This window comes from Echinops telfairi, unplaced genomic scaffold, assembly GCF_000313985.2.
Source record: "Echinops telfairi isolate 266 unplaced genomic scaffold, ASM31398v2 ScPeMD7_31;HRSCAF=116, whole genome shotgun sequence".
NCBI classification, from domain to species: Eukaryota; Metazoa; Chordata; class Mammalia; order Afrosoricida; family Tenrecidae; genus Echinops; species Echinops telfairi.
In genome coordinates, this window is record NW_022103928.1 from 45,919,272 (window position 1) to 45,937,928 (window position 18,657).

An 18,657-nucleotide genomic window follows, 5' to 3' on the forward strand; every position below is an offset into this window, starting at 1 on the left:
GTAACCCCAACATTTTAAAGATCACTGAAAGAAAAAGTCTATTTTCCCCAATCACCCCAAGAAATAGTGCAAAACCTAGTCCATATGCCCAAAAGACAGATAATCAGGCAGAGGTCAAGCAGTCACCACTGTGCGCAGATGGACCAGTGGCAGTGAAAGAATGCACCTGCGTATCATTTACAAGATGTATCCCAGAACCATGCACACTCATCTCCTTTGGGCATCTGGGGCCCGGGGCCCAGGAGGTGCTCATCACTTATTTCCCTGGTGGGCCCACACACCAGGGCAGGTTATGAACTCCAGGTATAGATTGCTCATGGGCTCCTGGCCTGCCCCGTGTCCTCAGCAGCCCAGCCCTGAGTCAATTCCATCCATAATCCTTGCAGCCTGGACACAGCCGGTGGGTGGGACCTGAGGCTTACACTTCTGGGGCCAATGAATCGGGGTGGGGGTTGGGGGTTCTGAGCACAAAAGGAGCCACAGCCAGTGGTGTTCTGTGTAAAATGAAGAACACTAGGAGTTGACATCAACAAGGAGGAGACAATGAACCTTACGTGGGATGGGGAGGACATCGCTAAGGCTTCCAGATAGCTGAATGCTGGCTGCCACTGCCATCATTGTAACTAGCACATGCCTGCAGCTGACACATACTAGTGAGACCCTTGCAAACTACTGAACATACTGGAATTCCAGTTCTAGAAATTCCTGGTCTGTGGGCCATGTAACAATCATGTTAAAGGCCTTGATTTTGCTATTTAATTTGAAAGTTGCTTTTTTCCAAGTTTACACTCAATGTGCATCCAAGTAAATTGAAAACCTATGTCTACACAAAAATTTCCACATGGACTTTCACAGGATTATTCATAACAGCCCCAAAGTGGAGACAACTCAAATGTCTGATGAGTGGATAAACAAATTGGTCTATAATGAGACAAATGCTATTCAGCTGAAAAAGGAAATGACATTTGTTGTGATGCCACAACACGGATGAGTACTCAGTGACAGATGTCAGGCACAAAAGATACTATGTGATTCCATTTATATGAAATGTCCAGAATAGGGCATTCAGTGCAGAGAAAGTCAATCATGATGACTGCCAAGAACTTGGGGGTGGGGAGGGCAAGGGCCGCAAATGGAGTGATTACTGATACAGTCTTCTACTGGGGTAAAGGATGAAAATGGTCTAAAATTAGATGACGGTAATGGCTGGACAAGTTTATTCATAACATTAAAATCCATTGAACTATACATTTAGAATAATGATGCACTATGCGAATGATTTGGGCCCCTACCACATACAAAGCCCGATGCAAACATGCATGGATGACTTCAATTAGGACAGAGGCCAGCCAGCACTGGCTCCGATGGGAGTTCCTGAGCCCAGCTGAGTGAGCCCACCCTGCTGATCAATCCTCCTCTCACTCAGGGACCGCGAGATCAAACAGCTGAAGCAGTGGATCAGCACGATGATGATGTCCATTACCCAAGAGGAGGAGAGAGCCTATGAACTGGAGCTCAAAGCCCGAGTCTTCCACTTTGGAGAGTACCACGGTGCCCAGCAGGTAGGCTGGCAGGGAGTGGGCACAGGAGGGAAGGAGAGAGCAGGAAGAGATGTTACCACGGGACCCACAGATGGAAAAGAGCCCGCTCAGCTCTGACAGGCTATGAGGTGAGTGAACGGCACCACTGGGGCATGAGGCTGGCTTTATGGAACTGCCTGTGGCCATCCCTTCGGCAGGCTGGGAACCCCACGCTGGGAGGCACCGTGGCTGGCCCAGGAGGAGCTACACATTACTAAGCCTTTGGACTCTGATGCAACAATTTTGTCAGTTTTTGAAAAAACAAACACGTTGTCTGGCTAAGGACCCCTCTGGGAAGGGAAAAGGCCAACTGCAGCACAGGGAACAGAGGCCCAGTGATACTCCAAGCTCAGTCAGTGTCTCTCCTAGGGAAATCACCTTCATGGACCTCGTTTCCTCATTCATTCACAAACTGAGTGGCTACGGTGTGCCAGGTACTGGGTCAGGTTTCAGGGTGCAGCTACGAACAAAACAGCAATGGTCTTCTGAGACTCAGGGCTACACACAGGGCACCAGGCCTTCTGGGTCCTTCTCCCTGCTGCCACTGCTCACATCATCCCAGCCAGCCTAAGAGCAAGCCACTATGAACTGCCTCCCAAATGTTCAACCACCACAGAGTGAGGGGAGATGATTTGTCCCAGGACATGCAGAAAGCATGGAACAAAAAGTTGTCTTGGTAGGGGGCCATCAGAGAACTACCTAGAGTAGGGGCTGGGCAGTGATGGGCACCTTGTAGCAGCTAGCAGAAGAACCCTGGAAAAATGAGTGCCTACTATACCCTCTGGCCGATCACAGGGGGGAAAGGGCGTTTCCTAGCCTTGATTCTGCATTCTGTACAAGGCAGCTCCTGAGTCATGCTCCTTACCCCTTTGGGGGAGACATCAACTAACAATGGAGTAGCCAAGCTGATGAGGGCCTATCCACCTCCGGCAGGACAAGCTGCTGGAGAGCCTGAATTATAAGGTGCTAGATGTGTACCGGCACTGCATTGGCAGCCATCAGGATGCCAACCTGGGCACAGTACAGATGCTGACCATCATTGAGCACCAGCTGGGCGAGCTGCTCGAGAGCCTGGAGCGCGTGCCCCCAGGCAAGGTGGAACAGGCTGAGAAGGCAAAGGAGAAGGAGCGCAGATTAAGGTGGGCACTGCCCTTCCCGCAGGGCCAATCGCAGGCACTTTTTATTGTGAATTAGTGAGGGTTTACATTTCAGATAATCAGTTTTGTATTCAACAACTACTTATCAACCTCAATAGCTTACCCGGACTCCCCATCCAACTTAAGATTTCTCTTCTCGTGAAGTATAAGTTCTTCCTTCACCCAAGGTAACACCTGTCTATCCTCCAATCACCACCCACTCTCAACCCCTTGGGCAACCATAAAAGTCTGTTTCTTTTGGTATGAAAACATTTTTTCTTGATTTTTTTCTTTATAGCAGTGGTCTTATATAATATTGTCCTTTGGTGATTGACTAATTTCACTTAGCGTAAAGTTCTCCAGGTCCATCATGCCATGATGCAGATCATGCCATAATGCAGATATATCATTATCCTTTAGTGATGCATAGTATTCCAGATGTGTATGTACCAAAGTTTATCCGTGCTTCTACTTACTGATGATCATTTAGGTTGTTTTCATTTTCTTGCTATTTTAAATACTGCTGTGATAGACATGAATGTGCAAGCCTTTTCCTGTTAGGGATCCTACCTACTTAAGGGTGTATACTCAGCCAAGGGGTTGCTGGGTCATATGGACTTTCTATTACCAGTTGTTTGAGGTAGCACCATATGCCTTTCCACAGCGGTTACACATTTTTAGTCCTACCAGCAGGGATGAGGGTTCCAATGTTTCCACTACCTCTCCAGCATCTTTTTTAAAAAAAATTTGTTGTGAATGCGAGTATAAGGTAGTATCATTTTCATTTTGTCTTGAGAACTAGTAAATATAAGCATTTCTTCACGCATGTTGGCAGCATGGATGTCTTTACTGGTGAATTGTCTGTTGATGTTCTCTGGGTTATCCTTGTTGAAATGATGTACTTTTCTACAGATTTTAGAATGTAGTCCCTTGTGTCATTACTAAAATTAAAAAAAAACTTCCTACTTGGTCAGTTCTTCTTATTCTTTTGTATGCTTTATTTTAGTAGGTCCCAGCCATCTGTGTTCTTTGGCTATGTGTTTTTTGTTATGTTTGGTAGTTTATGCCCTTTATTAGGGTCCTTAAGTTTGTCCCTATTGTCTCATTGATGACCTCTATAGCTCTGGAATTTACATTCGGGTCTTTAATCCATCGTTCATCTTGTTTACGGGGAGAAGTATGAATCCAGTTTGTCTTCTCTAGATGGAAATTCAACTCTGCCAGCACCATTTGTTGAAAAGACGCTCTTCCTCATTTAATGTTTTTCAGCCTTTTGTCAAAAATCAGCTGTCTGTAGGTGAATAGATCTCTTTCTGGGTTTCCTACTCTGTTCCATTGGTCTCCACATCTATCATTGTGCCAGTATTAGGCTGTTTGGGGAAGGCATCCCACTTTGTTCTTAAGTTGTTCTTTGCTTATGCTGGGTCTCTTGCCTCTTCATATAAAGTTGGTGAGTTGTCTCAGATACCTGCTTTTTTTCCCCATTTAGGCTCTAGTATTCATTGCAATGGCTAAACAACTCACAGACAAGACTAATGATGAAAAGGTTTATTATGAAAGTTAACAGGTTGTAATGCCAGTGAGAAGTGCTCAGGATACAATGATTCTTCAGGATCTTATATACGGTAGTTCTTTCAGAGCTGCTAATAAGGTCCAAAGGGCACACTACTTCACTATAAGCCTCAACCCAAAGGTATTCAGCTTAAGCTCTGTGGGTTATCAAGCCTAGCTCCACAATTAAGCACTCAGAGGCACTCCACAAGCCAGCATCCTGTTTTACTGTCTCTATGGCCTGGGAGGTCCACCATTTCATTTCATGCTCTGCTTCCTGGTTCTGCTGTCGCGCCTCTGATGTCACAGCTGTATTCTGAATTCAGTAGGTTCACTGTGCAGCGATTTACAGGGCCAGAGGATGTGCTCTACTACTGGCTCTTGTTGGTAGCGAGAGCCCCTCTGTCACTTTTCAGATTCATTTCACACACAGCTGGATGGCAATCACAACGTATCCTGTTAGCAATTACTTCCAGGTGAATCCCATCAGTATCTTCTCCATCTTCTTATCTAAACACATACAAGAGGGTCATTTGGTGGGAGTTAGAGACTTTGGCTCGAAGAGCCACATTAAATAATTTACTACCAAAGCAATTGATAATTAATTTTCCCATTTCTTTAAAGAATCAAGTTGGGTTTAGTAAATTTCTTTCTCAATATCAGTCCTTCCTCAAGAGTGGTGTATTGAAGTATTTTATTATTGTCATATTATCTATTTCTCTATTCAACCCTCTAAGATAGTGGTTCTCAACCTTCCTAATGCTGCGATCCTTTAATACAGTTCATGTTGCTACTTCATAACTGTAATTTTGCTAGTTATGAATCGGGCGACCCCTTTGAAAGGGTCATTCAACCCCCAAAGGGGTCATGACCCACAGATTGAGAGCTGCTGCTCAGAGTTCAATTAATGTATCTTGAGGGTTTTTTCATTGGAGACCTGTTTTATGGTTATGTCTCCTTGTTCTAGTGTCCCGTTATTACATATTGACTTTCATTGTATCGCATGATGGATTTAGCCTTGAAGTCATTTCATTAGACATTAATATTGCCACTCCTGCTTTGCCATTCGCTTGATATTTTCCATCCTTTGATTTTTAGTCTGTTGTCTAAGGTGTGTTTCTCGTAAGCAGCATATTGAAGGGGCTGTCTTCTTATCCAGTCTGCTACTCTTGTCTCTCCACTGGTACATTTACCATATATACTTGTGTATAAGCCATGTTTTTCCAGCACATTTTTTAAATGCAGTTTTTGTGGTAAAATGAGGTGCCTTGGCTGATATTCGGGTCAGCTTATACTCAAGTATATAGTTATCCATTTGCACTGTCATCATTGATATGGGTGTTTGCTTTTGTGTGTGCTTGGTATTATTGGTTCCTTAGTTTCTCCTAAATTTTTATGAGTTCCCTTTGGCATTTTCTCGTTTTTTGTTTTAAACCCTTGCAGCATAGTGGTTATGCACTGGGCTACTAAACTCAAGTCTGTAGTTCAGAACCACCAGCTGTTCCACAGCAGACAGACAAGGGTTTCTATTCCCATAGCGTTGAACACTCAGTCTTGGAAACCCACAAGGCAGTTCTACCCTGTCCTACAGGGGTGTTATGAGTTAGAATAAACTCAATGGCAGGTAGTTTTGTTATTACACTTCTGTTTTTTTTTTATTTTGATGAGATTTTTTCATTTTCTCTGAGGTTACCTTATGTTCTTCCCAAATTTGTCTGTTCTTTGTGAAATACATGTCTTCTTCTACATGCCAATGTTTTCTATGTACTCTGTCTTCATTGCAGCTACCTCTAGCTCCTCAATCAGTCTTGTACCTTTACCTTGAATACTGCTTTAAGTGGGTTCCTTCTTGGTGGGGGCATTCATTGTATGATCTCTGGCTTATGTCTATTCTTGTTTCTCTGTCCCCTTCTCCCCCTTAGTACTTTTTGTAAATCTGAATTCCTTTTATTTCTGTTTTTTGGAAATACCCTTATTTAACTCTCATATTTATGGGATAATTTTGTTGGATAATGACTTGGGGTTGGCTTCTCATCCCCCACCCTTCAGCAACGTCATCTCATTGTCTTCTTGCTTGGATGTTTTCTGCTGAAAAACCTGAGCTTAATCTTATTGGTGCCCCTTTGTAATTTCCCCCACCACCACCTCCCCACTCTAAGGGGTGTTTTCTTCCAGGACTTCTTGCTATATTTTCTCTGTATATATTTTATTTCTTCCTGTTCTGAAATCCCAATTTGACTAAGCTGTTCCTCTTGATATTATCCCACAAAATTTAGACTTTCAACCTTTTTGCTTTTTGTTGATTGCTCTCATAGAATGAAGTTGAGAAATGTGTCCCCATGCTAATTTGGCTTTCCATTGCTTGAATCCTGCTTTGCAGTTTTCAAATGTCTCAATCTATTATCTTTATATTAATCCTCTGGATTTCTATTTGTTTTCTTATTGTCGGTTTTGAGTTTTTCTTTATTCCATCATTTTTCTCCACCTGTTGAGTGTATCTGAGGATCATTCCTTTTCTGGTAGTTGCCTTTTCTTCTTTAGAAAATTCCTTTGGCTGTTTATTGGCTATTTTTAGCCCCGGTCTTCATGTGGACATTGGTTGAGTGCTATCTCCACAAAGCAGAGTTATTAGGGGGTGGAGGGTAGCTGGATCCTATGGGTGGGGGTGGGAGGGGAGGTGTTGAGTGGGGCCGGCGGGCAGAGACAGTTGACTCCATCAAGTGGTACAGGAAAGGAATAACAGAAACCATAAAAGAAAAGCAAAATAAATAAAACAGCAGTTTGGGCAGGCTCTCCAATTAGGCCGAGAACAGCAGTTATTCGAACATGTTCTCCACTCAGTTGCAGACAGCTTTTGGTGGTTTTTGCTGGAGTGCCTTTGTGGCAGTTCCACCTACAGCTTTTGGAAGGAAGGGGACTTTTTTTTAGTTAGTCTCAGGCTAGAGGCAGCAACTACACTTCAACGAAGAGTATGCTCATACTGCCTAACCTGTCAGTCTTACTGGTTCAGTGAGGAATAAAAGTTGCAAAAGGACAAACTAGAAAACACCCCACATAGACTATGTAGTTCTAGTCAACTTGGTAGCATGTGGGCCTGTACCTTCTAGTAGTACTAAGTAGCCCTGCCAAACAGGGTTGATTTGGGCCCTGCTTTGCTACTTTAATGGGTGTGGAAGATTCACTTTGTTAATTCAGTTTACTTAGCTATTACCTTGTCTTTCAAGATTCCAGGACCTGGTTTTTCTTTTTTTTTTTTTCTGTATTTGTTGTAGAAGGTTTTAATGCATGTGTCTAGGTAAGGAGCCCTGGTGGCATAGTGGCTACATGGTGGGTTGCAATTTGCAAGGTCTACAGTTTGAAATCACTAGCCACTCTTCCAAGAGAAAGATGAGGCTTTCTACTCCCAAAGTTAGTCTTGGAAACTCACAGGGGCAGTTCTGCCCTTCCGGTAGGGTTGCTATGAGTCAGCATCAACTTGATGGCAGTGAGTTTTATTTGGCTTGGGGTGTAGGCAGCCATCCTGACCTAGACGCTGGGTAGGTCTGAACTTTGCTTAAAAGGTTGACATGTACTCTTTGCCTTCCCAGAAATGCCAAAATGGGGGCACTGCAGGACTGATGAGAGCAAGGCTATGACAGGGCAACCCAGAAATCTTTGCAAGAGGCTCAATGGGATCCCAAACTCACCCTGAGAGGGTTCCTGGAAAAGGCAACAGTAATAGTGATTATTAACATGTAAGGGCCAAGCCGAGGCTCCAGGAAGGCAGAGTCTAGAAGAGCTGGGGCAGAGTACCCTTGCAGGGGCCTGACCGGGAAGGGTCCTCTTTGAAGGGCTTTATGCAAGGGGTAAATAAGGCCAATTAGACGGTGGCTACAATTTTCTTTCTGGCAAGATTGGAGAGGGGGGGGGTGAAGGCAGGGGAGGGGCGGGTGAAGCACAGTCATTACAGCCTCAGTGTTTAAGTTTGGTGCAAGTGGTTATCAGGCACATATGCCAAATTCTGAAGAGTCCAGTGTTGGCCCATCCTTGGTAGGTGGCCCACAGGGTCTCCACATAGGCCCAGTATCTGTACGCATCCAACCCATAGCCCTGCCTTCCCAGCCCTGAGACCCCACTGTGAACTGCCAATGGGTACCTATATGTCTGGCCGACAAGCACAATAGCTTGGTCTCCATGGCCTGTTACCCTGCTTGCAACTGGTATTGATATGCTGGCTGACCCAAAGGGCAGGACAAAGATCACAATGACTCGTTCTGTGCATACAAGGGTAGTAATGATGATTGTCCAGAATAGTGAGAATCAAGCTTATGTAAGCACCTATGGGGATGGTCTGAGGATCTTAATGAGGACCCTGAGAAGAGGTATGTCCACCCCTATGGCACAAGCATCTTGACCAGAAAAGTGTCATCCTTGGCTGTGGGAAGATGTCAAAGTTCTGCTATGGCAAGGCCTAACTTCAGGACAATGTGGCTGGGGTGGGCAGGCTGGCAGGCTTCCCCGGTTTACCATGCCCTTTCTTGCCACCCAGACTACGAGAAGAGAAGACCCAGATGCAGAAGCTGCTCCAGGAGGAACGTCTGCGCCGGGCCCGAGCCCGGGCCCAGGCAGATATCAAGAAAAAAGTAAGTGATCATCTTGGGGGTAGAGGAAAGGTGTACAGGTAAGGGGAAAATAAGTCCCAATACTAGGCACACTGTGCTGCAAGGCCTTGACAGGCACTCTTGCCTCCTCCATACACTCTTAGTCCATGATTGGCCACCAGACAGGGGCCTCACATCCCAGTGTAGCCAATGTACTTAACGAAGGTAGACAAATCAGCTGCCTACTTCTATACCCCTACAATCCCATCAGGTCTAATATGACCCTTCACTCAGGCCACTCCTCTTATCACCTGGCCTCCCCTCCACATCCCTACCTGACAAATGGAGAACAGCCAAAGGCCTTGAGGTCAAGGAGAACTCTGGTCAAAGCAAGCCCTGGCAACAAGTTTGTCCCAACAACAGGCCAGGTACTTGGATGCCTCCTCCCACCTGAAAAGGCAGACAGGTGCCTTCTTGCTCAAACCAGCACTACCCCCACCTCTAAAACAATTATGCAGCAAAAGAAATAATAGGCTGTCTAGAATTTCCAGAGCTATGAGACCAAGCAGCCACTTTTCTCAGTATCCAGGAGTTAAGTGTTCCAAGGAACTGATTTTAGTAAATGCTGGTGCATGCTTTTTACACACACCCAAGCTATATTACAATCAAGTCAACCCTCGGTGCTGCTGGGCTGGTCAGAATTGACTGGGACCACTGAGGTCGCAGGCAGGCCAGCCTCCTGCCCAAGTCCTCTGGCTTCTTCCACTTGAAGCTTTGGGATTGTCTGAGAATCACTCTTCGGTGAGCCTGTGAGGCAGACATGGCATAAAGCAGACACTGATGACATTCATTTCCTCTTTGCAGAAAGGCAGGAAACTGGTGTCCCGCTCCAAGCCCCCAGTTCTCAAAACAAAGAAGTCATCTGAGCACATTTTCATGGATAAGGACAAGGAAGAGCTGATCCTCTTCTTCACCTAACTTTCTCAAAGCCACGTAGGCAGTGTGGCTGACAGCATGAAAGAAGCCCGCAATCAGAAGAGGCTGGAATGACCTGGTGGCAGGCCCTGTGCATTCTGGTGGTTCCCCTGTCCACTTCCTCTACCACTGAAATAAACTTTGTCGCTTGGGTGTCTTGACGCCTGTGCAAGGAAGCTGACATTCTCATTTGGCCATAGCCTATGTTTGAGGGAGGGAGCACCCATCTCGGTTCTCCTCTAAAACAGCAGCTTTTTTTCAGAGACACAAAACTGGGTAGAAGCTCCAGTTCCCGCTGGGATACTATAGGCTGGGATTCTCTTCTGATGCAAAGACAAGAAAAGCAAGCAGCAAACTGGGCAAACAACAGGTGAGTCTTACTAATAGAAGGGGAAAAGGAAACATTTTCAACACTTGACACCACAGTTCCTTGAATTAAACCAAGCAAAAACCTTTGGTGTATGACATTACAAAAACTTTTATTCACTTGCACTAGGAGTCGGGCCCATCACCAACTGCAAACCTCAGTGCTCACAAGACACTAACAGTCTATCCTAATTATTTGTTTGTTCCCCGAAGCCTGGGCGGAAGAGATTCAGACCACTTCAAAGAGAAGCACTTCTGTGGCAATGATCTTCCACTCTTTGGGAGCCTTCTAGGCCACACAGAGCCCACAGCCAAAGCACAGGGGTTGCCTGGCCGCCCAGAGAAAGGGGCACACTATCTGTCCGCGCAGACAATCTGGGGCAAGTGTCAATTGGACACCTTTCAATACCTGAACTTTAGATGGTGGAAGAGAACCATTTATATATATGGTTTTAATTCTAGGCAGAGAGGGACCCTGGGCAGATGGACCTCCAAGCGGACAGACAGGAGCCCCAAATTTAAGAAGCAAACAATGGGCAGAATTTAGGTGACTCCATACCGAGAACCCAAACAGCATCTGTTGAACACACACTTGAAAAGGCACAAGGCAAAACAAACATCTCTGAACAACCCTGTGTCACTCCATCAAGTGTGTTATTAACAAATAAATATGTATAAGATTATCGACTTGCCTTTTTGCAAGACAGGCCTTACTCTGTAAAAATACACCTTGACATATTAAATGGACTTCCTCCACCTCAACAATAAAAACCATACACATACCATAATTATAGTTCTATACACAATTTATGGTATTCAGAGCATCACTGTATAAGCTGTTTTCAAATTACTATTAAACGTTAATACCAACAACAAAATTTAGAAAGATTATTTTTAAAGTGTTAGCTCTCCCATGCAAATTATGACCCATACCTGGGCCCTATGAGAGGCCGTGGGTCAGGTCCACTGATGGCCCACTGCACTCTCCATCTCTTAAAGAATGGCTGCCTCTGGCCTGTACCTACCTGGCCTACTTTTACAGCAAGAACATGGACTAGAATTTAGATTCCCTGTGAGGTGGCCACATTTACACTGCAATACTGCAAAATCAGCCTGACCGAAGTGCTTGTTATACACTCTTAGAAAATGGTCTATGTATCTCTCAGACAAAACGTTAAAACACCGAAGCTAAAAGACCTCGTCTGGTCTACTACAAAGATGTTTTCCACTGGGAACCCTGAATTCTACCCTATTTCTGCAGATATCTTTTCGCTTTTTTTTAACTGTGACAAGTACTGTATTGTTCATGTCAAAAGGGGCAGAAAGGGCACTGTACTGGAGGGTGGCTGGGAAGGACCCAACAGGCCCCTTCGGAGCTGAGCCCCACATTCCAAAGAACTGCCTCTGTATAGGGCACAAACAGCAGAGCCCAAACTGGTTCCTGATAAAAGATAAAGCAAAATATGTTCTATAAATGTACCAAAAAGTTCTCTGAAAAACTAGGCTGGACTTTGGAGCCGAAGTTGAGAAGCCCCAGCCACACCCACAGACCCATCTAAATCAAGTCTTCAGGGCGCCCGCAGCCAGCACTTTCACTGCAAATCCTGAAGGTTGATGGTGCTTCTGGCAAACGGGGCAGCCTCAGGACCTGCTGTATCCTCTGGGGCTGGGAACACTTCCTGTGAACCAAGCAGAGAAAGTATGAAGGACAAAGGGAGTGGGAATAGGCCAGAAAGGGGTCACTGGCTCTGAGGACCGGTGACTAGACTGGGACTAGATTTACACACATACCTCAAAGGAGACAACGTCTCAGCTCTCAACCCAGACGCCCTTATACTCTCAATCGACCAGGCATGCCTGATTTTTCTCATTTAAAGAGAACATTCTTTGCCACATTGGGAAAGCATATACTTGAAAAAATTTAAATATAAACGAAGGAATCAAGAGTCAATATATAATGTTGTAGATGTTTCAGATCTCTCTCTCTCTCTCTCTCACACACACACCAATAAGTACATATTGGTAAGCACTCACACCCCCATTTATCTTTTAATACAAATGAGATCATCTGAATGAGGTTATTTTATTCTATAACTCCTATTTCCCACTTCATTCACGGTAAGTTTCCAAGTTATGAAGTTTTTATCTACATCATGTCCAATGGCTAAGTAGTATCCCAGCCACCCATCAAATTTTTCTCCAGTCAGAAGATAATGTTTTTTAACTTTTCCAAAATTACATTCAAATGACACAATAAACATGATTTTGTCAATTATGTGCACACCACATATTTCCTTAGGACCCAAGTTTCAAGAGAAGAGCCAGGCAAAAGGGAGGTCAAACGACTGAGATTTGGGACACACAAGCCGGACTCCAACTGACACATGCTTGGCAGCTGGGTGCCAGGCAACCTTGTTTCTCACCAGGGCTCAAGGCAGTATTTATTTTTGAGGTGAAGGCAAATATTAAACAGCCCAATTTGGATGTAACCAACAAAGCTAAAGCAACTAATTGCATAAGTTAAAAAAATAACCCATAATGATAAAAATTAGGTAAGCTTATTCTTTATTATTTATATACATATTTCATATTTACAAGTTCTTTTATATTTACATCTGAACTCTGTAATGCCACCTGTTTTCAACTTAATTCTGCTGGGGCTTTTCCCCACATATGAAAAATTGGCCAGCCTACCCCACCCCGCCCCGCTCCAAGAGTAAAAAGCAAACAGAACTTTTTAGTACACAATATTCCCACAGGAGCATAGTGATTCGTACCTTGTTTGTCAGTGAGCTCCACGACAAACCAATCTGAGCTACCCACATCCTCCACTCTTGTTACCCACTCAACCTCTTCCAAAAGCAATTCAATGTCCCTGTGAGCCCAGCTCAGCGGCTAACTCTGCTGCTGCAGAAAGCCACTAAGAAGCTGTGAAAGCCCTAGTGGTTCTAAGAATAAAATTAGGAGTGATAAGACATCCAGACCTGGAGGACGTAGATAGGCAAGTCCATGGTGAGCAGAGGGCGGAGCAGGGGGGGCTGCAAGCTGAGTGCAAGTGGCAAGACACCTTCACCTGCAGGGTCATCCTGGGGAAGCAACAATGAAAATATCTCTTACATGGCTATTCCACAGAACACGGGGACTACTTTCCCTCTGTACTAGAGTTCTCTTTCCTACGGCACCACGTAGAGCTAGCCCCATCCAGACAGTCCGGGGAAGGCAGCAGGACCATTCTCCCCTTTCTCCACAGGCCGCCCCTCAGTTCTGATACCCATTCTTTTGTGTGTATGTGTGCTAGAGCTGCTCCAGCACCCAACACAGGGGGTACCCGCCCCTCCTCAAATGCCAGGCCTCTGCCAAAAGGTTCTTTCCAACAGTATTCTGTGTGCCAGCCACCTCGCAGGAGAGCTGGGAGGGAAGAGAACAGGCAGCCAGGTCCTTGTGCATCTAGTTAAGCAAACAGGTACTACTATTTGGCACCTGTCTGCCTGTACAATCCAAGTCCAGCCAGCTCACACCCATCACTTAGACATCATCTCAGGCTCACGTCTTTCTTCTCACAGCCATGTGTCCAGCAGGGAACACAGTGTACTCCTGTTTTGTATCTGTTAGCATGCAGCCCAGATTGATGCAGTAAGCTGCCCAAACCATACAGCTGTCATCCACTCCCTTCCCAACCAGTTCCCTTTCCAGTCATGGCCCCAGCTTTCTTCCCATTTGCACTTTAGAACCTATCTGTCCCTTCCTGTCCACTTCTGACCTCTAAGTTGTGATCAAGCTCAGGCCTCTAGCTGGCCCTTTTCCCTCCCTACTCACTGCCCTGTGTTTAGAAGGCCTGTATCTCTTCATTGCTCTGAGCTACTTCTCTCTGCAGGCACACTTCCTCATTCTCCTGCCCCATACTCCCAAGGATCCATGTTTCCTGTGAGCAGCACCACCTTGCTGTGTTCTTCTTTGGACTCCCCTCTGACCCCCTCACTGATTGCCATTTGCCCCTACTGCCACCCACGCTGTTCCTTCCACCTGACTGCATCCTGCTGCTTCCCAGCCACTCAGCCTATTCCTTCTACAAGCACTCCATAACAGTAGGCCCGCTCTGCCCACCATCAGTTAGCTAGGCATTTAGATGTGCTAAGAAGGCTCTGGTTCTGCCTTCCCGCTAAGTAAATAGTAAGTAAGCCAAGGCCCAAAGCCTGCTGGAGAACAGGTGGTGTGTGCCTGGGCCAGTCACTCACGTATCACAATCCATTTTAAATACTTCTCCCCCCAAATTCCACCGTTTTTTTTTTACTTCCCCATTCCAGGCACTAAAAATGAAGCTGAAAATTAAGGCATACATGACGCTGTTGAAAAAATAGTCAGACAGCCACTTGATGTCCAGACATGATAGGGAGGGCCTAAGAGATGGAGACTTTGCTCCTGAAAGGATCTGTTTGTTAGGGAAAGAAAGTACCTTCAGCACATTACAACAAAGGTGACTACCCCTGGGGGAGCAGGGCACAGCAGGGTGAGGGTAGGGAGGAGAGAGTGACCAGAGTGCCCGAGGAACCGGTAGACAGGTTTGGCAGGCAGTGAGTCAGGGCTCTGGGAGTGGGCACTTAGGCAGTGTGCTACCAAGAGTCTAAATGACCAGATAGGAGTACAAGAGTTTTCTACAGATAAATCAAGGGCAGTGATGACCAGGGATGCAAAGCAGGTACAGGAGAGGGCCATGAGACCATTCACACTTAGGAAAGTACCTGAGTTATGTAGATACATTGCACTGGGGGAAAGCCAGATACACACAAGTAGGATGAAGGTGGCCAAATAAAGGCAAAAGCCTGGACAAAAGCAGTACAGGGCAGGGCAGAGGAAGATGCAGGGTTATTAAAGCATTTAGGTTATACACAGGACTTGGGAACTGTTCAGAAAAGGGAGGTGGTGAATGGTGAAGAGGCAATCAACTGAAACGAGGGGCACTGGAAGGCAGATCTTATGTGACGGTGCTGGGGCTAGGGAGCAGCCTGCATCACTCTCGCCCAGCCTGACCTGCCTCTGATGTCTGCAGAACACCTTTCCTTGAATCTCTGGTTCTTACCTGCAGTAGCTGGACCTGAACACATCGCACCCCAGCTGCGGGCTCTGGTCCCGACAGACCTCCACATGGTGCTACGTCCCCACACAGCCAATTACTCTGACTTGTGTGCGAGTGAGGAGGGCTGGTTTTGTCAGTTTTAGTTTTTCTTGCAGCAGGCCCCGAGGATCCTAAAATGAAACACACCAATATATCCAATATGCCATGTACTGACCAGGACTTTTATTAGGAAGACAGTCTACACTGCAGTTCTGTACAGATAGCAGACTCAAAGTACCTGGTAGGAATAACCAAAAGAGGTAAAAACAAACAAAAGCCCCAGGATTTTGATGAAAAACTTACAATTAGACAAGAATCAGACCCAAGTTGCCCACTTCTGGAGGGCAGATGTTCTTCCTTAACCCTCTAACTCCAGCAGCTCCTGGCACCCTAAACACTAATTCACTGGTACAACCAACCCCAATGAACAACAGTCTCATGGAGAAGCGGGAAGGCAGCAGACCTGCTCAACTCAGGGGCATGCTAAAAATCTACCAAATACTTCAGAATGTTTTTTTTTTCCAGTTTCCTTTTTAAAAAATAATCACTTTATAACTTTTAGAGAATATACCCTTATTAAAGTAATGAAGTACAAAGAGGAAAAGAAAAAATGCCCAGAAGTAAGCATGTTAGGATTAGGAAGCACTGGAGCTGCTCAGAGCTAGTGTTTGGAGTCCATTTAGGGCTCTACCACCTGCTGTCATGCCGCCACGGGGCAGTAATTTAACCTCTGGGCACCTGCAAAATGGGAATGGCCTGGGCATTATAGTGTTGGGAGAACTGCCGGAGGAATTGACACCCAAAATAATAAATTATCAAATAAACGAGGAGATAGAGCAGCACTCGGTTTATGAAAACTCCAAAGCCCTTTTAGTTGTTGATATTCTCTGTTCGGACACCCCTGGGCACATTACACATACAACTCAATGGCTAATTTTATTATTACCTACAAGTTGTGTTTCATAAAAGTGTTTAGTTTTGTTGAATTTATAAAAGATATAGAATCGAGTGATAAACTGATAAACTTGCTGAACTTCTGAAAAGCATTTCTCCCCCGGAATTTCTAGTCAACCTAGAGTTGAAGAACATGATAAACCGTGTGAAGAGCCTGGGTCCATCTCAACAGGCACAGGTGGTTGGCGCTGCTGCAGAGGATGCCAGGGTTGTTGTCACAATTGACATCGAGGTGTCAAGGGGGCTTTGGTGGCAGGTCCTAATCCCTACAGTTATATCCGTGAAAAGCACACTATTTCTTTTTTTTTACAACATAAGGTCAACAGTAAGGGTAGCCGTCCTTTCCCCAAACCTGTCTGTGATACTTCATGACAACCTTGAAAAGGACAAATTAGTCTCACTTTTCAGGGAGAAAAAATGGCATTCAGAGACTTGATTGACAGGGTACTCTGGGAACTGGAGTTCTCATTCAATGCTCTCAATTCTAAATCCCTGCTTTGAAACATCCCATTAGACAACTGCTCAAAAAAATACTCTTTGCTAATCCAGTTTAGTACACAAAAACTTATTAGTAGACAAAGACCTGCTGCTAAATTCATCTGAACATTTAGCGAATTGTTTTTGTATGAAGGAGACTGGCAGCATTACTACATGTTTAGTTAAACTGCTAATTAACCTTCAACTACTTGTTTAGCACATAAGAAATAACGCTGCTCACATATAAATGGAAGCAGGTCAATGAAATGTGCACAAAAACCACACTTTTAAGCAGTTTCCCCTCACTGCTTCAAAATTTACCAAGGCTTGCTTTGTGACCTAGTAATTCTACTCTGGAGAATGTCCTGTGTACGTGGGAAAAGAATGTATATTGTGCTGTTGTTGGGTGGCGTGTTCGGTGTACGGTTATGAGGCCACGTTGGTTGTGTCTAGTTCTTCTGTATCTGCTCAGCTACTCGGTTATTCTATCCTTCATTGAGCATGGTATATTAAAGCCACCTACTATTATTTAGTTACCGATTTCTCCTTTCCACTCCGCGTCTCATGTAATTTGATGCTTTTTCACTGGGTGTAGATATCATGGCTATGTTCTCGTGCTCAATTGACCCTTCAATTGTTACATAATGTCCTTCTCTGAAGGACATGCTGATTTTTGCTTGTTAAAATCTACTTTATCAGGAGTCAGTACTGCCATTCATTCCTGTTCTTTCGATTATCATTAGTTTGATATTTCTTTCATCTTTGACATTTATTTTTGTCTAAGATGTCTCTCTTATGGACAGCACATTGATGAATCCGTTTCCTTACCCATACTGCTACTGTGTCTTGCCTGGTGCATTGAATCCACACACATTCAGTATCAATTGTGGAGAGGCATTAATTTGTTGCTGTCACTGTGCTGTTTTGTGGTGCTGCTGGTTTCTTTGATCCACATAATTTTCTGTATTTTTTTTAAATTTTCTGTATTTTGTTTAGGCTTCTCAGCATTCTCTTCATTTCCTTTTGTGTGTGTGCACCACGTTTATGCTTTTCCTTTAAATTTCTGATGGTTACCTTGTATTTCGAAAATTTGTTCCCAAGTTAAAGTTTGTTGCATCTTGACTTCCACTGTCCATATGAAAATTCTCTAACTACACCATTTATTCCCTCTTGTTAACTTGCAACCGCTGTAATTTATAAATGGACACCCTTGGTTCCCTATTTTCATCCTCGATGGTTTGCTTTATTCATTATACGTCAAAGGCATTGACTTCTGGGGGGGTGGCATCGTGTACACAAACACCAAGTTGTTGTCTACTGTTTTCAATTCCTGTCTTAAGAACTGGCATGATTGATACAGTCTTTAAATTTGCGTGTATCTAAAATTGTCCTAATTTCACTGTCTGTTTTGAAGGACAATTTTGATTCTTTGGCATTTTTTCTGTCAGGGTTTTATGTCATTCTACTGATTTCTGGCCCATATGGTTTTTGCTGATAGCACAGCTTGTAGGTAACGTTGTTTCTGCAAGATGCACGCAGGAGTCTTTCCTCTCTTTGGTTTTGCTAAGTCTGATTATGTCTTGGTGGTTTTCTTTTGAGTTCTATCCCATTTGAGGTTTGTTCTAGTTCTTGAATGTGTATCTTTTAAAATTTTTAAATACTTTATTGGCATATAATTCACATATCATCCAATTCAATATTAAAAGAGTTGTACAATCAACATGACAATCAATTTCAGAGTATTTTCTTCTTGTAGTTATTTGTTAGCTCCCCAGTTCCCTGCAACCTTTTGTGCCATGTACTTAAGTAATTATTAATCCAGTTACTTTTGCTAGTTACCTGTCCTGAATTTCATATATAGATAAACATACAACAAATCCAACAACAAAATAGAACTGAGAAAACCCTCAATATAAAGCAGGACA

The 18,657-nt window shown here is 44.4% G+C and overlaps 2 protein-coding genes and 1 non-coding gene across 3 annotated transcripts in view; 1 reads left to right on the forward strand and 2 right to left on the reverse strand.

Annotated features, from left to right (window-relative positions):
- The window catches only part of CFAP100 (cilia and flagella associated protein 100), a 50,229-nt gene extending 39,358 nt beyond the window's left edge, over nt 1-10,871 (forward strand). The window contains exons 11-14 of the mRNA XM_045290151.1: nt 1,427-1,562; nt 2,514-2,719; nt 8,796-8,889; nt 9,712-10,871. Coding sequence (XP_045146086.1) covers nt 1,427-1,562; nt 2,514-2,719; nt 8,796-8,889; nt 9,712-9,825 — 550 coding nt within the window. The 3' untranslated portion in view covers nt 9,826-10,871. The remainder of the gene's footprint in view (nt 1-1,426; nt 1,563-2,513; nt 2,720-8,795; nt 8,890-9,711) is intronic.
- Nucleotides 10,283-18,657, reverse strand: part of ZXDC (ZXD family zinc finger C) — a 36,434-nt gene continuing 28,059 nt past the window's right edge. Inside the window, exons 9-11 of the mRNA XM_004702308.2 lie at nt 15,266-15,432; nt 13,173-13,274; nt 10,283-11,867 (exon numbers count right to left, since the gene is read on the reverse strand). Coding sequence (XP_004702365.2) covers nt 11,781-11,867; nt 13,173-13,274; nt 15,266-15,432 — 356 coding nt within the window. The 3' untranslated portion in view covers nt 10,283-11,780. The remainder of the gene's footprint in view (nt 11,868-13,172; nt 13,275-15,265; nt 15,433-18,657) is intronic.
- Nucleotides 16,875-17,006, reverse strand: LOC115869588. Its single transcript, XR_004046259.1, has one exon. It is a non-coding gene; the product is annotated as a small nucleolar RNA SNORA19 (small nucleolar RNA).